General features: G+C 35.9%; 1 protein-coding gene across 1 annotated transcript in view; it reads left to right on the top strand.

Annotated features, from left to right (window-relative positions):
- Positions 1-17,639, top strand: part of RAB2A (RAB2A, member RAS oncogene family) — a 92,186-nt gene that overhangs the window by 53,068 nt on the left and 21,479 nt on the right. Inside the window, exons 4-6 of the mRNA XM_003256019.4 lie at positions 187-269; positions 702-794; positions 7,704-7,815. Coding sequence (XP_003256067.1) covers positions 187-269; positions 702-794; positions 7,704-7,815 — 288 coding nt within the window. The remainder of the gene's footprint in view (positions 1-186; positions 270-701; positions 795-7,703; positions 7,816-17,639) is intronic.

Raw genomic sequence — 17,639 nt, forward strand, 5'->3', positions numbered from 1 at the left:
GTTGACTTGAGCAACCTTGAGCAATAGTGGTATTTTGTAACTTTTTCCTAAGACTGGTGAAGTTAAGTTTTCTTCTCTCTCTTTATGCACTCCTTCCCTACCTGCTCTTATTCTGTATATGAATAATATGAAAATGTAGAGGACATTGTATTAAAGGAAACTCTCCAACCTTTTCTTTCGTCACAGGCAGGGCAAGAATCCTTTCGTTCCATCACAAGGTCGTATTACAGAGGTGCAGCAGGAGCTTTACTAGTTTACGATATTACACGGTGAGAACTTGAAAACTTTGCAATTCAGCAGTTGATACAGAGAATTTTTCTAAATAAATGTGGTTAACAGTAATGAAAGAATAGCTTAGCCTTTCTGCCCTGGCTACTCACCTTTAAAACTGCATCTTGAGTCCAATTTAAATTTACTACAGAAACCTGCAAGTGAATTGTTTTTCTTATTTGAATTAGCACCTTCAAATTGAAATTGGCAATATTATTTATTCATTGGAATTTTCTAAAGTGTGGTTACATTTAATTTATAAACTGAAATGTAATCAGTGAACTCTAAACCCAGATATGGTGCTTAAAACTACTTCTCGTTACATAAGTGGATATGGCTAAAAGTGGTTCTCTTTAATAATATGTATATTGTTCGTTGTATACTGAGGGAAATGCTTTGAACATAGTAATTAAATTATTATTTATGTTTAGGAGAGATACATTCAACCACTTGACAACCTGGTTAGAAGATGCCCGCCAGCATTCCAATTCCAACATGGTCATTATGCTTATTGGAAATAAAAGGTAAAAAGGCTAATTTAGAGCCTACATTGCATTAGTGATGAAGACTGTACTGTTTGACTACTTTCCTTAATATTTGTTCAAATGTGAGTTACCAGCCTCTTAAATTATAAAATTTCGGAAATTCTAAGGTGTTTCTTTTGATTTTTAAAATAAGCTTTGTTGGAAATTATTACTGTTATTATTAGAAATAGTTTTTGTGTAAAGACGTACTTTAAAAAGTAATCTGAAGGAGTTTTATCAGATTACTGATGTAAAGTAAAAACCTACTGATTTATTTGGGGAGATGGATTGAACATCTTTGTGCTGTCTATTTAAAATGCTATTATATGGGAAAACCTTCTTGCTTGACCAGTTTCCATAAACTTCCAAGAGTATGAGAAAGTTTTCACTAATTTTTGTAGAAACTTACAGTCGTAAGAAAATATTAGTATTTTCAAAATGCTAGGTACCATTCTTTTTGTTTTGTTTTGTTTTGTTTGAGACAGGGTCTCACTCTATTACCCAGGCTAGAGTACAGTGGTGTTATCATAGCTCACTGCCGCTCGGCCTCCCGGGCTCAAGGGAATCCTTCTGCCTCAGCCTCCCGAGTAGCTGAGACTATAGGCATGCACAACCACACCTAGTTAATCTTTTTATTTCTTATAAAGAAAGGGTCTCACTTTGTTGCCCAGGCTGGTCTCAGGCTCCTAACCTCAAGTAATTCTCCCACCTGGGCCTCCAAAAGTACTGGGATTATAGGCATAGGCCACCACACCCGGCCCATTCATTCTTTAGGGTTATATTAATAAAATACTGTTAAGAGATGCTGTTTTTAGATAGGTAAAATCATTACTTATGTGATAACGAAGACATCTCAAAACTTTTATCTCATTAATTAACAAGAAAAGGAAACTGGTAAGGTATTTCAACCAGTTCAAAAGGGAACTCAAAGTACCATACATTTATAATCAAATAAGGAATACTGAAATGAATTTACAAGATGGATGCAAAACTGAACAATATTCACAGGGTATTAATTGTATTCCACAGGACACAGTCTACATTTCCATGGGCAGGAATTATTTGCGTTTATTCCCATAAGTTAACACCTCTCTCTGCAATCTTTGAAAATGTGTGAGATGCAGTTAAAATAGCACTATTAAGAAAATTTTTAAATGAACAGCCTAGGGCCAGGTACAGTGGCTCACACCTGTGATCCCAACACTTTGGGAGGCCCAGGTGGAGGATTGCTTGATCCCAGGAGTTCAAGATCAGTCCACGCAACACAAGGAGACTCCATCTCTACAAAAAATTTTTAAATTTAGCTAGACATGATGGTGCATTCCTGTGGTTCCAGCTACTCAGGAGGCTGAGGTGGGAGAATCACTTGAGCCCAGTTGAGGCTGCAGTGAACTGTGTTCATGCCACTGTACTCCAGCCTGGGCAACAGAGAAAGACCTTGTCTCAAAAAAAAAAACAACAACAACAACAAAGAAAATAGCCTAATTTTTTTGCCTTAAGAAACTAGAAAAAGAGCAAATCAAAGTCAAGGAAAGCCTCCTAACTGTTAAAAAAAAAAAAAAAAAGATAAAGAGAAAACCAATGAAACCAAAAGCTAGTTCTTCAGAAGATAAAATAGATACTGATCAGGAAAAAGACAAACATTAGCAATATCAGGAAAGAAAGGTTGACATCACTATAGATTAAAAAAAGAGAGAATATTGTAAACAGACTAAATAAATGAAGAGATATAACCATGTTCATGGATTGTAAAACTAAATATAAGATGTCTTCTCAAATTTATCTAAAAATTCACTGAAGGCCAGGTACAATGAATGGCTCACATCTGTAATCCCAGCACTTTGGGAGGCCAAGGCAGGAGGATCACATGAGGCAAGGAGTTCAAGACCAGCCTGAGAATGTAGCAAGACCCTATCTCTACAAAAAATAAAATAATAATTTAAAAAAACTAGGCATGCTGGCACATGCCTTTAGCTCTACTTACTCAGGAAGCAGAGGTGAGAGGATTGCTTGAATCCAGGAGCTCAAGGTTGCAGTGAGTATGATTGCGCCAACTGCACTCCAGCCTGGGCAAAAGAGTGAGACTCTGTCTCCACGAAAAAAAAAAAAAAAAAGATTTATTGTAACCCTAATCAAACTATCAAACATTGGCAGACTTTCTTGGGAGGGTAGATATTGACAAGCTGACTTTAAAGTTTATATGAAAATGCAAAGGCCACAGAATAGCCAAATCAACTTTGACAAAGAGGCACAATATTGGAGACAATTTACTATTCTACAAATTTTAAGATTTATTGTACTATAATCAATTTAACATTGTTTGGCATAAGCAGACATAGATCAGTAGAGCTGAATAAGAAGTTCCAGAAGTAGATTCATATATATATGATATATTAATTTTTTGACAGAGATGCTAATTTAGTTGAAGAAGCGGTAATCTTTTTCATCAAATGGTGCTGAAACAGTTAATAGTCATATGTAAAAATACGAACCTCAACCCTTACATTATACCATTTACAAAAATTAACTGGAAGTGGATCATAGACCTAAGTGTAAGAGCTAAAACTACTTAAAATTTCTAAAAGAAAACAAATTTTAGTGACCCTGTTTTGGCAAATATTTCTTAAATGGGACAGAGAAAAGCATGAATTATAAACAGAAAAAAAATCAATAAATTGCTCTTTAACTGAATTTAAAACTTTTGTTCTTCAAAAGACGGTTACACTATTACACAACATTGTGACATGGTTAATGATGATATAGTGCATTCTGGAAAAATGCTGAAAGAGTGGATGTTAAGTGTTCTCACCATAAAAAATGATAACTGCGAGATAATGCAAATTAGCTAGATTTAACCATTCCACAGTGTATATATACTTTAAAACAATATGTTGTACATGATAAATAATGCAATTTTATCTATCAATTTAAATAAATAAATTTGAAGAAAAACAGTTACAAAAATGAAAAGGCAAGCTACAGACTGGGAGAAAATATTTGTGAAATGAAGAATGCTTATAATTCATTAATAAGAAGACATCCAGTTTTTAAAAATGATCAAAAGATTTGAACCAGCAATTACTACAGAAGATATACTACTGATGGGAACGTAAAATGATACAATCACTTTGGAAAACAATTTGGTAGTTTCTTTAGAAATTAAAAGGCCCAGGCAGGAGGATTGCTTGAGCCTAGGAGTTTGAGACCAGCCTGGGCAATGTAGGGAGACTTCTTCTATACAAAAATAAGACAGTTTTTAAAAAAGTAGCTGAACATGGTGGTACATACTTGTAGTCCCAGCTACTCCAGAGGCTGAGGTGGTAGGATCACTTAAGCCTGAGAGGTTGAGGCTTCAGTGAGCCATGATCATGCCACTGTACTCCAGCCTAGGCCACGGAGCGAGACCCTGTCTCAAAAAAAAAGAAATAAAACACACATCTATATTTCCTAGCCACTTTACTTCCAGATGTTTACCCAACATAAATATGTCTTCATATTTCCACAGAATTATGTACAAATATTCATACCAGCTTCATTTGTAATAGCCCCGAACTGGAAACAACCCAAATATCAATTAACAGATGAATGGAAAAATAATGGTATAGCATTACAACAGACTACAACTCAGCTATAAAGAGGAATGAACTATTGATATATGCAGCAAAATGGATGATTCTCAAAATAATTACAGAGTGAAAAAACTCAAACCAAAAATACCATGTGATTACATTTATATAAAAATCGTAGTAAATGTGGACTAATCTGTAGTGGCAGAAAGCAGATTATCAGCTGCCTAGGGTGCTGGGGCAAGAAGGGATGGATTACAATGGAGTATGAGGAAACTTTTGGGAGACTGATGGCTTCACAGGCATACATATCTTAAAACTCAACAAATTTTGCATTTAAGTACAACTTTTATGTCTGTTACACCTGAAAAAAGCTATAAAAAAGCTATAATGTAAAACATCATTATACTGTATAGATTTCAGAGTGTTGTTTTAATAGAAATTGAGATTTGCTATTAAGAGAAAATATTACCTAAATGATATTTACATTATAAAAAGCTAAACATTGTTTACTTCTTTGTGTAGAGAAGAAACTATTATCATATTCTCTGAAGGCCTTTCTTGGGTATTCTTTTCCACATTTAAATCATCTCACTAAACCTTTTTAAGGTTATAAAGCTATTGGAGGGAAGCTTTAGTCTTTCTATGATGGAAATAGTTATTCTGCCATTCAAGGTATGAAATAATAAGAGGAGAATACTTGGAGAATAAAGAGAATTTTTATCCTTTTATTTTACCGATTTTTTCCTTGTGGCTGAAACATGATGAATGACAGCTTACTGGTGGCTTAAATTTGGTCGCCGACCACTAGGAGCTGATAGTTCAAATGTGAGAAGAAATAAAGCATAGTATGTAAACAAGAGATGTTTCTGATGATCGTAGGTGGGTGAACCTTTAAAATCAGGAGTATAATGAACAAGAAAGAACAGAGAGAAATAAATGAGATGATTATTTTTCGATGAATTGAATTGTGGGTAGACATCAAAACAGGGAATAAGCAATTTTTGAATTGATGCATTAAGCAGTAGGGAGCCAGTGAAGAAGGGCAATGACCTAGTCAGAGCGACAGATGACACAGATTTTTCTTACTATGGCATTTTATTAATAAATTGGTTATATAAGAAATAGGAAGCAGAGATTTAAAAAATGAAAGTTTTTTTAATAGTGTAAGGATTGTAATGCAAACCCTAAGCAAAAAGGGGGCATAAATTAAAAGAAAGATACTTAAGTAACCTAAGCAACTTAAGTGGGATTCAGAGGGAGTGAACTAAGACAACAATATGATGTAATGCCTGGAAAACTGAGGTATTTTTAAAACTTTGCACTAAGTACATAGTCATGTACTATGGCTTTTGAGTTTTTTGACTTGACCTATAGCAAATATATTTTACATCATGACCTAGTAAATAAATTGTGTATACACCTACCCATATAACAAAATATTCATAAATTATACCTTTATGCATAAGTTCCATGAAACAGTACATGGAACTTATGTATATAGGTGAAACACTCTGATATTTTATATTGTTTCTTTTTTTTTCGCTTCCCAAGACAGAGTCTCACTCTGTCGCCCAGGCTGGAGTGCAGTGGCGCGATCTCTGCTCACTGCAACCTCTGCCTCCCAGGTTCAAGCAATTCTCCCGCCTCAGTCTCCTGAGTAGCTGGGGTTACAAGCACCCACCATCATACCCAGCTAATTTTTGTATTTTTGTAGAGACAGGGTTTCACCATGTTGGCCAGGCCGGGCTTGAACTCCTAACCTGAGGTGATCCACCCGCCTCGCCTCCCAAAGTGCTGGAATTACAGGCGTGAGCCACCGCACCCGGCCTATTGTGTCTTTTAAAAAAAAAATTCTGATTATTTCCTACTGAGTGATTTTTACAATTCATTGAGTCATGACGCAGTTTGAAAAATCCTACCCAGGCTTAACGCAGTGGCTCAGTCCTGTAATCCTAGCAATTGTGAAGGCCAAAGTGGGAGGATCACTTGAGTCCCGGAGTTCAAGACCAGCGTGAGCAACATAGACTTTGTCTCTGAAAAAATAAAAAAAAAACTGCCCTGGAAAAGCCTTGGCACATGTATACACAAATATATATACAAATTCTTATTGTAACGTTGTTTGTAATAATGAAAAATTATAAATAACTTTGTCTCATAGAGAATTTAAGTTGTATTGCATTCGTTCAGTAGACTATAATACACCAGTTAAAAAATAAACTAGATCTACATGTATTATATGGATAAATTTGAAAAACATAGTGTTGACCAAAGTTAACAAGTTGTAAAACAGTAGCTACGTCTGAATTTTTAAAGACATGAAAAAGAAATACTATTTATGGTTATAAACATGAGGATAAATGCAAAAACGTGCATGAGAATGAAAACACCAAATTTAGGTAGTGGTTACCTTTAGGGTAAGAGGGAGGAGAATGGGATCAGAGACACACAGGTGGTGATTCTGCTGTTGCTGATTTTATTTCTTAAAGGGAAAGAAACCTGAAATCTGGCAAATAATATGTCAAGGCTAGCTGGAAGTATGTGGACATTATATTATACATCTTTTTCCATGTATAAACATGTAATAAATAATATATAAAAAGTAATAAATAAAATAGTAAAGTTTTTTAACTTTAAAAATAAAACACGCTTTAAAAGCAACTGCTACTTCCCCACCCCCCACCTCACTAATACAATTCTAGTATGATAAAAATGAATACCCTGCTTTCATTGGAAATTTCTAGTTTATACTTTCTCTCTCCCTCCCTTTCTCCTTTTCTGTCTCTCTCTACTCCTCCTCCCTCCGTCCCTCTCTCTCTGTCTATATCAATTTTGCTTTAAGAAGAAACTGGGAATTAAACAAACTGGGATCAATGATGTAATGTATCTTTAGTACTTTGGATTTTACTAAACAATTTCCTATAGTTTCTGAGAGTTATATTTTAATCACATTCATAGAAACTCAGTCAGTCTGGCCAATGGAGGAGAATAGTATAGTCCTGCTCTTTCAAATTATGTTGAGCAAAATGGTTTTCTTCTCTGGGAACGCACTGTACTCAAAGATATAAGGTATTAGACTAGAGGCTTCCTTAAGTTAGGGCTAGTTCTAACATTCTAGAACTCTAACACAGAATCTTTCTTCTGTTGGATTGTTAGTTCTTTGAAACTAGACAGTGTGTTCTAAATACTAACCCTCATAATATCCTGAATAATACAGTTAGTATGTTAAAAATTAATTAAAAGAATGGTCATCACAACTTTGAATTCCATGGTACACTTTCCACAAATGCTTCTGTTTGTACCATGTTGATTAATAATGTGACCCTTTCTTTCCCATGTTTAGTGATTTAGAATCTAGAAGAGAAGTAAAAAAAGAAGAAGGTGAAGCTTTTGCACGAGAACATGGACTCATCTTCATGGAAACGTCTGCTAAGACTGCTTCCAATGTAGAAGAGGTAAATAAGAGGCCCTTTAAAATGTTCATCTTTATGCTTAATAGAAATGTTTTACATATCTTCATTTTACTTATCATTTAAGTTTTTAGTCGGATGGTCTTTGAACATCATAAAGTAGGAAAATTTCTTCCCTTTGAAATCCCTTGTAACATTCACCTTCTGTCAGACTCTTAAATCACATTGAGCCTTCTAAAGCCTGAATGTTTTCTTACATTTTTGTACATATTTTCACTCCCTCCCTTTTTCTAAACAATTTCCTATAGTTCCTGAGAGTTATATTTTAATCACATTCATAGAAAGTCAGTCTGACCAATGGAGGAGAATAGTGTAGTCCTGTTCTTTCAAATTATGTTGAGCAAAATGGCTTTCTTCTCTGGGAACCCACTGTACTCAAACATACAAGGTATTGGACTTCTTCGTGTTGCATGGTAGGGAAATCTTTTTTGTGTTGCATGGGAGGGAAATAATGAAATTTCACGCTAATGAAATTTGGAAATGTTTCAAGACACCAGAACATTTGTAGCTATTATATCCACTTTCACTTTTTTAAAAATTTTATTTATTTTTTTAACTGTCAATATATTACCACATCACCACTTCTGCTTAAAGTATTATATTATTGCTGTGTAACATTTTACAAAGCATGAGAATTCTGTTTCATCTATTGATGAAATTTGTATTATTTCAATTATTTCCATTGATCAACCTGAACTATTGGAACTTTTCTGAACACAATATATTCTTTTATGCTGTATGTGTTTGGAGGTAGTATGAATATACATATTATAAATAGATGATTACATAGTCGATCCTTTCTAAGGTAAATGTATTACTATACTGTTATTTTATAAAAAGAGGTAATGAAGCTAAGAAAAGTAGTAGTTTATCCAAAGTAATGCTTAGTTCCCGATTTCTAGATAAGAACAGCTTATAAGAGCAACTACAGAAAGTAGTTCTAAAAAACAAATGAGTCAAGAATCACTGCTGTAAGGACAACAGAGGTCAGGTTCCTGGGCAACAGCTAGCTTGTGCCTTCAACATAGTAAGCAGTCAGTAAATATTTATTAAGAATGATACTCGGAGCTCTTCTGATTAACCCTTGAACCTAGAAATTGACTACAGTAATTCTACAGCATTGGTATTTTCACCGAAGAATTCTCTTAGGTAAAATATTATACAGTCATGCGTCGCTTGACAAAGGAGATACATTCTGAGAAGTATGTCACCAGGTGATTTCATCATCACGTGACCATCATAGAGTGTACTTACATAAGCCTAGATGGCATAGCCTACTACTACACCTACTATACACTTCCCTTAGTAGACCTTGGTGCCAGAGGAATGACACAGTGATGATTTCCCTTGGTTTTCTTTTTGCCACATACCCAAGACTGGGTGCTAGAGAAACAGGCAACCTAGAAAGGTCAACAGGCACAGAAAAAGAAAGTCTTCTAGCCAGAGAACCAGGAAACAGGCAGGTCAGAACAGTGTTCGCAAGTCAGAACACTCTTAGAAAGTAACCATTCTACTGTAGCCAAACATCACAGAAAAAATTGTGGCTCTGCTTCCACAATCCCCAGGCAGTAATAAAAGTAGCACCATACCACCACCATTTCCCTTGTTGGAGTGGAGTGAGAGGAAGCCAACTAAACAGTGGTTTAAATAAGACCCAGAGTCTCATAACATAGTATCTAAAATACCCATGTTTCAATAGAAAATCATTCATCATACCTAGAACCAGGAAGATCTTAAATTGAATGAAAAAAAGATAATAGGTGCCAACAGTGAAATGACAGTGGTGTTCGAATTATCTTACAAAGATTTTAATGCAGCAACCATTAAAATGCCTCAACAAACAACATGCTTGAAACAAGAGTCTTAGCAAACAAACAATTTGAGCAAAAGAAATGCAAGATAAAAAAAAGAACCAAATAGGAATTTTAAAACTAAAAAAAATACAATAATTGAAATTTAAAAACTCTTTCAAAGCTCTTTGTACACTAGAAAAAAAACTTAGTGAATGGGCTTAACAGCAGAATGGAGATAAAGGAAAGAGATGGTGAACTGGATGATAGAACAACAGTAACTGCATAGTCTAAACTGCAGAGAGAAAATTGAGGAAACAAATGAATACTGCCTCAGGGACCTATAGGACTGTAACAAAAGCTGACGTCATATGAGGCATAATAAGTCCTAGAAGGAGAGGAAAAAGGAATGGCTCTGAAAAATACTCAAAGAAATAATGGCTGAAAACTTCTTAAATGTGGCAAAAAGTATATAAACCTACAGATTGAAGACAGCCCCAAAGAGGTTAAACCCAGACAAATCCACATGATGACAAACCTCTGTATGGTCAAATTTCTGAATGTGAAAGACAGAAAAAAAAATCTTGAAAGCAGCAAAAAACAGCACCCTACCTATAGGGGAAAAACAGTTCTAATGATAGCAGATTTCTCATCAGAAACCATGGAGGACAGAGAAAATAGCACAGTGGTTTTTGTTTGTTTGTTTTTATTATAAGTTCTAGGGTACATGTGCACAATGAGCAGGTTTGTTACCTAGGTATACATGTGCCATGTTGGTTTGCTGCACCCATCAACTAATCATTTACGTTAGGTATTTCTCCTAATGCTATCCCTCCCCCAGCCCTCCAACCCGCAACGGGCCCCGGTGTGTGATGTTCCCTGCCCTGCGTGCAAGTGTTCTCATTGTTCAGTTCCCACCTATGAGTGAGAACATGCGGTGTTTGGTTTTCTGTCCTTGTGATAGTTTGCTGAGAATTATGGTTTCCAGCTTCATGTCTCTGCAAAGGACATGAACTCATCTTTTTTTATGGCAGCATAGTATTCCATGGTGTATATGTGCCACATTTTCTTAATCCAGTCTACCATTGATGGACATTTGGGTTGGTTCCAAGTCTTTGCTATTGTGAATACTGACACAATAAACATACGTAGTACAGTGTTTTGCAAGAGCAGAAAGGAACTGTCAGCCCAGAATTCTTTACCCAGCAAAGAAAAAAAAAAGAATTAGGAATGAACGTGCAATCAAGACATTCTTTTTTTTTTTTTTTGAGACGGAGTCTTGCTCTGTCACCCAGGCTGGAGTGCAGTGGCGCGATCTCGGCTCACTGCAAGCTCCGCCTCCCAGGTTCATGCCATTCTCCTGCCTCAGCCTCTCCGAGTAGCTGGGACTACAGGCTCCCGCCACCACGCCCGGCTAATTTTTTTGTATTTTTAGTAGAGATGGGATTTCACCATGGTCTCGATCTCCTGACCTCGTGATCCGCCCGCCTCGGCCTCCCAAAGTGCTGGGATTACAAGCGTGAGCCACCACACCCGGCCAAGACATTCTTAGAGAAGGAAAAACCAAGAATTTATTAGTAGCAGATTTGCATAAAAGAATGGCTAAAGGAAGTTTTCTAATAAAAGTGAAATGATTGAAGAAAGAATCTTAGAACACCATAAAGGAAGAAAAAACATAAGAAACAAAAATATGGATAAATATAATAGACTTTTTTCTGCAAGTCTTGCAAATTATGTTTGATGTTTGAAGTATAAACAAGTAACTACTGTCTGATGTGATTATCAGTGTATTCCGGAATATTATAAGTCATGGGGAATAAAGGGATTTGATTAGCGCACAGGAAGGCAGGAGAAAGAAAATAGAAAACATAGTAAAATGGCAGCTGTAAGCCCTCATATCTCAATAACTAATTGTTGGTGGTCAAAATACACAAATCAAAAGGGATTAGCAGAGAGAATTTTAAAAACAATGACTCAGCTATATGGTATCTGTAAGAAACTCACTCCAAATATAACAGTACAGTTAGGTTGAAAATAAAACGATAGGAAAATTTACACAAACATTAATCAAAGGAAAACAGGAGTAGCTATATTAATATCACATAAAGTAAACTTAAGAGCAAAAAAAAATTATCAGAGTGGGACATTATATAATGATAAAAGAATCAGCCCTCCAGAAAGATGTGACAATGCTAAACGTGCATGTACCAGATATGTGAAGCAAAAACTGATGGACTGCGAGGAGAAAGAGAGAAATTCACAATTATGATTGGAGACTTCAGCATCCCTTAGGTGCCCACAGAATGTATACCAAGATAGACCATGTCCTGAGCCATAAAATAAACTTCAATCGATTTTAAAGTATAGAAATCATACAGAATGTATTCTCCAAACAAAATGGAATTAAACTAGAAATTAGTTTAACAGAAAATAGGAAAATCTACAAATACTTGGAAACTAAACAGTATGCTTCTGTGTGTCAGTGAGCAAGTCTTGAATTACAAAAAAACACATTGAACTGAATGAAAATGAAAATACAACATACCAATTTGTGGAAACTAGCTAAAACAGTGTTACGAGAGGGAAATGTATGTCATTAAATGCACTTAATAGAAAAGAAGAAGTCTCTTCCTTATACCTTATACAAAAATTAACTCAAGATGGATTAAAGATTTAAACATAAGACCTAAAACCATAAAAACCCTGGAAGAAAACCTAGACAATACCATTCAGGGCATAGGCATGAGCAAAGACTTCATGACTAAAACACCAAAAGCAATGGTAACAAAAGCCAAAATTGACAAATGGGATCTAATTAAACTGAAGAACTTCTGCACACCAAAAGAAACTACCATCAGAGTGAACAGGCAACCTACAGAATGGGAGAAAAATTTTGCAATCTATCCATCTGACAAAAGGGCTAATATCCAGAATCTACAAAGAACTTAAACAAATTTACAAGAAAAAAACAACCCCATCAGAAAGTGGGCGAAGGATATGAACAGACACTTCTCAAAAGAAGACATTTATGCAGCCAACAAACATATGAAAAAAAGCTCATTATTACTGGTCATTAGAGAAATGCAAATCAAAACCACAATGAGATACTATCTCATGCCAGTTAGAATGGCAATCATTAAAAAGTGAGGAAATGGCCAGGCGCGGTGGCTCATGCCTGTAATCCCAGCACTTTGGGAGGCTGAGGTGGGCAGATCACGAGGTCAGGAGATGAGACCATCCTGGCTAACAGGGTGAAACCCCATCTGTATTAAAAATACAAAAAATTAGCCAGGCGTGATGGTGGGCGCCTGTACTCCCAGCTACTTGGGAGGCTGAGGCAGGAGAATGGCGTGAACCCAGGAGGCAGAGCTTGCAGTGAGCTGAGATCACGCCACTGCACTCCAGCCTGGGCGACAGAGCGAGACTCTGTCTCAAAAAAAAAAAAATAAAAAGTGAGGAAACAACAGATGGTGGAGAGGATGTAGAGAAATAGGAACACTTTTACATTGTTGGCGGGAGGGTAATTCAGTTCAACCATTGTGGAAGACAGTGTGGCAATTCCTCAAGGATCTAGAACCAGAAATACCATTTGACCCTGCAATCCTATTACTGAGTATATACCATAAGTATTATAAATCATTCTATAAAGATACATGCACAGGTATGTTTATTGCAGCACTGTTCACAATAGCAAAGACTTGGAACCAACCCAAATGCCCATCAATGATAGACTGGATAAAGAAAATGTGGCACATGTACACCATGGAGTACTATGCAGCCATAAAAAGGGATGGGTTCATGTCCTTTGCAGGGACATGGGTGAAGCTGGAAACCATCATTCTCAGCAAACTAACACAGAAATAGAAAACGAAACGCCGCATGTTCTCACTCATAAGTGGGAGTTGAATAATGAGAACACATGGACACAGGGCGGGTAACATCACACACCGGGGCCTGTTGGAGGGTGGGGGCCTAGGGGAGGGAGAGCATTAGGAGAAATACCTAATGTGGATGACGGATTGATGGGTGCAGCAAACCACCATGGCACGTATATACCTATGTAACAAATCTGCACATGTATCCCAGAACTTAAATTAAAAAAAACAAAAGAAGTCTCAAAATAATTTTAACTCCTACTTCAAGAACCGAAAGCAAAATAAACCACAAAAAAGGAAAACCTAAAATAAATAGAAAGGAGGAAATATTAAAGATAAGAGCAGAGATTAAGTTGAAAACAAAAATCAGTGAAGCAGAGAGCTGGATTTTTTAAAAACTTCAGTAAAATTGGCAGACCTCTAGCAAAACTGACAGAAAAGGTGCAAGTTACCAATGTCAGTAACAAAACAGAAGCTATCACTACAGATTCTCCAGACATAAAAGAGGTAATTAGGGAATGCTGTGAATAGCTCTACCCACATAAATGTGACAACTTAGATGAAATAGACCAGTTTATCCAAAAACACAAATTGCCACACCCAGCCAGTATGAAAAAGTTAATTTGAGCCTGGCCAACATGGTGAAACCCTGTCTCTACTGAAAATACAAAAAGTAACTGGCTCCTCCTGGTAGCAGGAGCCTGTAATCCCAGCTATTCAGGAGGCTAAGGCAGGAAAATCGCTTGAACCCAGGAGGCAGAGGTTGCGTGAGCCGAGATGCACCATTGCACTCCAGCCTGGGCAACAAGAGTGAAACTACGTCTCAAAAAAAAGAAAAAAATTGAATAGCCCTATAAACGATAACGGAAATTGAATTCATAGTTTTAAAACTCCCCAAAAAAGAAATCTCTTGGTCCAAATGGTTTCACTGGAGAATTCTACCAGACATTTAAAAAAGGAATGAACACCAATTCTAGACCATCTTTTGCAGAAAATAGATGTAACACTTCCCCATTTATTTTATAAAACTGATATTACTCTGACACTAAAACCAAAGACAATACAAAAAAAGGAAAAGTACAAATCAATAGCCTTTATAAATATATAAGCAAAAATCCCCAACAAAATGCCAGAAAATAGAATTTCAACAATATACGAAATTATGTATGTGTACGTGTATAAAGTATATACATCATGGCCAAATGGGGTTTAGTCCAGGGATGCAAGGCTTGCTCTGTATTCAGAAACAAATCATTGTACTCCACCATTTAGTAGGGTAAGGAAGAGAAACCACATGATTATAGCAGTTGATGCAGAAAAACCATTTGACAGAATTCGACACCCATACATATTTAAAAACTCTCAGAAAAATAGGAATTGAGGAGGACTTCCTCAACTTGTTAAAGAGCACGTGAACACACACCAAAAAAAAAACCCACAACTAATGTTATACTTAAGGGCAAAAGGTTGAAGGTCTTGTTCCTTAGATTAGGAACAAAGCAGGAATGTCTATTCTCACCATTAATCAACATATTGATGGAAGTTCTAGCCAGTGCAGTAAAGCAAAAAAAAAAAAAAAGAAAAAAAAAGAAAAGGCACACAACTAAGGAAGAAATACAAACTGTTCTATTTGTGGATGATGTAATTGTCTCAGTAGGAAATCTCAAGGGATTTACAACAAAAAAAAGTGAGTTCAGCAAGGTTGCAGGATACAAGGTAGACATAAAAATCAATCGTATTTCTATATTTTAGCAATGAAAACATGAACACCAAAACTGAAAATATATCATTTTTAAGCACACAAAAAATAAAATGAAATACTTAGGTGTGAATCTAAAAACAGCATGTGCAGGCCATATATTCTGAAAACTACAAAACTACTTACAGTGGTGAAAGAAGTAAAAGAAAATCTAAATAAATGGAGAGGCATACTATGCCTACTGTTTGGAATATTCAACCTTGTAAAATGTCACTTATTCACAAATTGATATAAATGTTTAACACAATTCATATCAAACTTCCAGTACAATGTTTTGTAGATATAGACAATATTATTATAAAATATATATGGAAAGGCAGAAGAACTAAAGTAGCTGACACAGCTTAGCAAAGGAGAATAAAATGGGATGAATCCACCCATTGATTTCAAGTTTTGCATAGCTAGTCACCAGGACTGTGTGACACTGGTAAAGGGATAGACACATAGATCAATGGAACAGAATAAGTAACCTGGAAACACGCACACAAATATGCACAACTAATTTTTAACAAAAGTGCAGAAGTAGTTAAATGGAAGAAGATAGCCTTTTCAACAAATGGAACTCTAGCAGTTAGAAATCCATAGGCAAAATAAATGAACTTCATCCTAAGTCTCACACCTTAAAAAAACTAACACAAAATCCTGGAGTTAAATGTAAAATATGAAAGTATTTATCTTTTAGGGGAAAAAAAAAGAAAAAGAAAAATTTCAGTATCTGAGCCTTAGCATATGTGTCACCAAAAGGATGATTCTTAAAAGGAAAAAGTGATAAATTAGCCTTCAAAAACTTTTGCCCTGTGAAAGACTGTTTAAGTAGATGAAAAGACAAATCTTCAGAATGGGAGAAAATATTTACATACCAGGTATCCAACAAAAGACTAGTGGCTAGAAATAAAAATTCTCAAAAAAAAGTATTGAGTAATTTTACTCGGTAGTAGAAAAAACAATGCAATTACAAAATGGGCAAAAGAGATATGAGCAGATATTTCATTGAAGAGGATCTACAAATGGCAAATAAGTACTAGAAAAGATCTTTGATATCACTAGCCATTAGGGAAGTAGAAATTAAAACCTCAGTAAGCCAGGCCTGGTTGGTGTAAGCCGGTAATCCCAGCTACTGGGGAGGCTGAGGCAGCAGGAGGATTTTTGTGCCCAGGAATTTGAAACTGGACTGGGCAACACAGACCCTGTCTCAAAAACGAAAGAAAAACACCCAATGAGCTGTCACTACATACCTGTCAGAATGTCAGGAAGGCTAAAATGAAAAATACTGAGAACACCAAATGCTGAAGAGAATGTGGAGAAACCAGGTCACTCTTACATTGCGTGTGAGAATGTAAAATAACATAGCCACTCTGGAAAAATGGCAGTTTCTTTAAACACTAAACGTGCAGCTACCATACATCCTAGCAGTCGCACCCCTGGACATTTATCCCAGATAAATGAAGACTTAGGTGGACTCAAAAACCTATACACAAATGTTCATAGTAGTTTTATTCAGAATGGCCAAAAACTGGAAACAGACTAGAGACATTGGGTTGAAGGACACTTTAGTGGCTGCATGGTTACAATGTGGTCCATCTATACCATGGAATACTACTCAGCAATAAGAAGGGGGAAACTACAGAAACTATACAGCAATCTGGATAAATCTGGAGAGAACTATGCTTAGTGAATCAAGCCATTCTCAAAAGGTTGATCCTGTATTATCCCATCTTTGTAACTTTTTTGAAATGATAAAAATTTTTGTAACAACGTATTAATACTGTAGTTTTGTATGAAGTCACCACTGGGGGAAACTACATAAATGTTACACGGGATTCTTCTGTATTATTTCTTACACCTGCATGTGAATCTATAATTACCTTAAAACAAAAAGTTTAATCAAAAAATAACTGTGTACATCCAACTTAAACTGATTGAGTCCTTTAACACCATGATGACAATTTTAAAAATGAGAATTCATCAGGAAGAAGCCTCCCAACCACAATAAAATACTAATGTTAGAGTATAGAATATGGCTGTGGAAGCTTGTTGGTATTTTATGAATTCTTGAAGAATAAACATTTTCTTTTTCAAATTACTAGATTTTTGCTAACATAACTTTTTCACAAGAGCTCTTTATGTCACATTTCTGCACAGGGCAAATTTTTATACAAATAGTTCCCTCCATATATGTTTAGCATATGCCTAGCAAATAATAATTAATGTTGAGATTTTTATTATGCATAGACTTTATTTTCTTTCTTTCTTTCTTTTTTTTTTTTTTTTGAGATGGAATGTCGCTCTCACCCAGTTGGGAGTGCATTGGCACGATCTCAACTCGCTGCAACCTCCATCCACCTCCCAGGTTCAGGTGCTTCTCCCACCTCAGCCTCCTGAGTA

This window comes from Nomascus leucogenys, chromosome 16, assembly GCF_006542625.1.
Source record: "Nomascus leucogenys isolate Asia chromosome 16, Asia_NLE_v1, whole genome shotgun sequence".
Taxonomy (NCBI): domain Eukaryota; kingdom Metazoa; phylum Chordata; class Mammalia; order Primates; family Hylobatidae; genus Nomascus; species Nomascus leucogenys.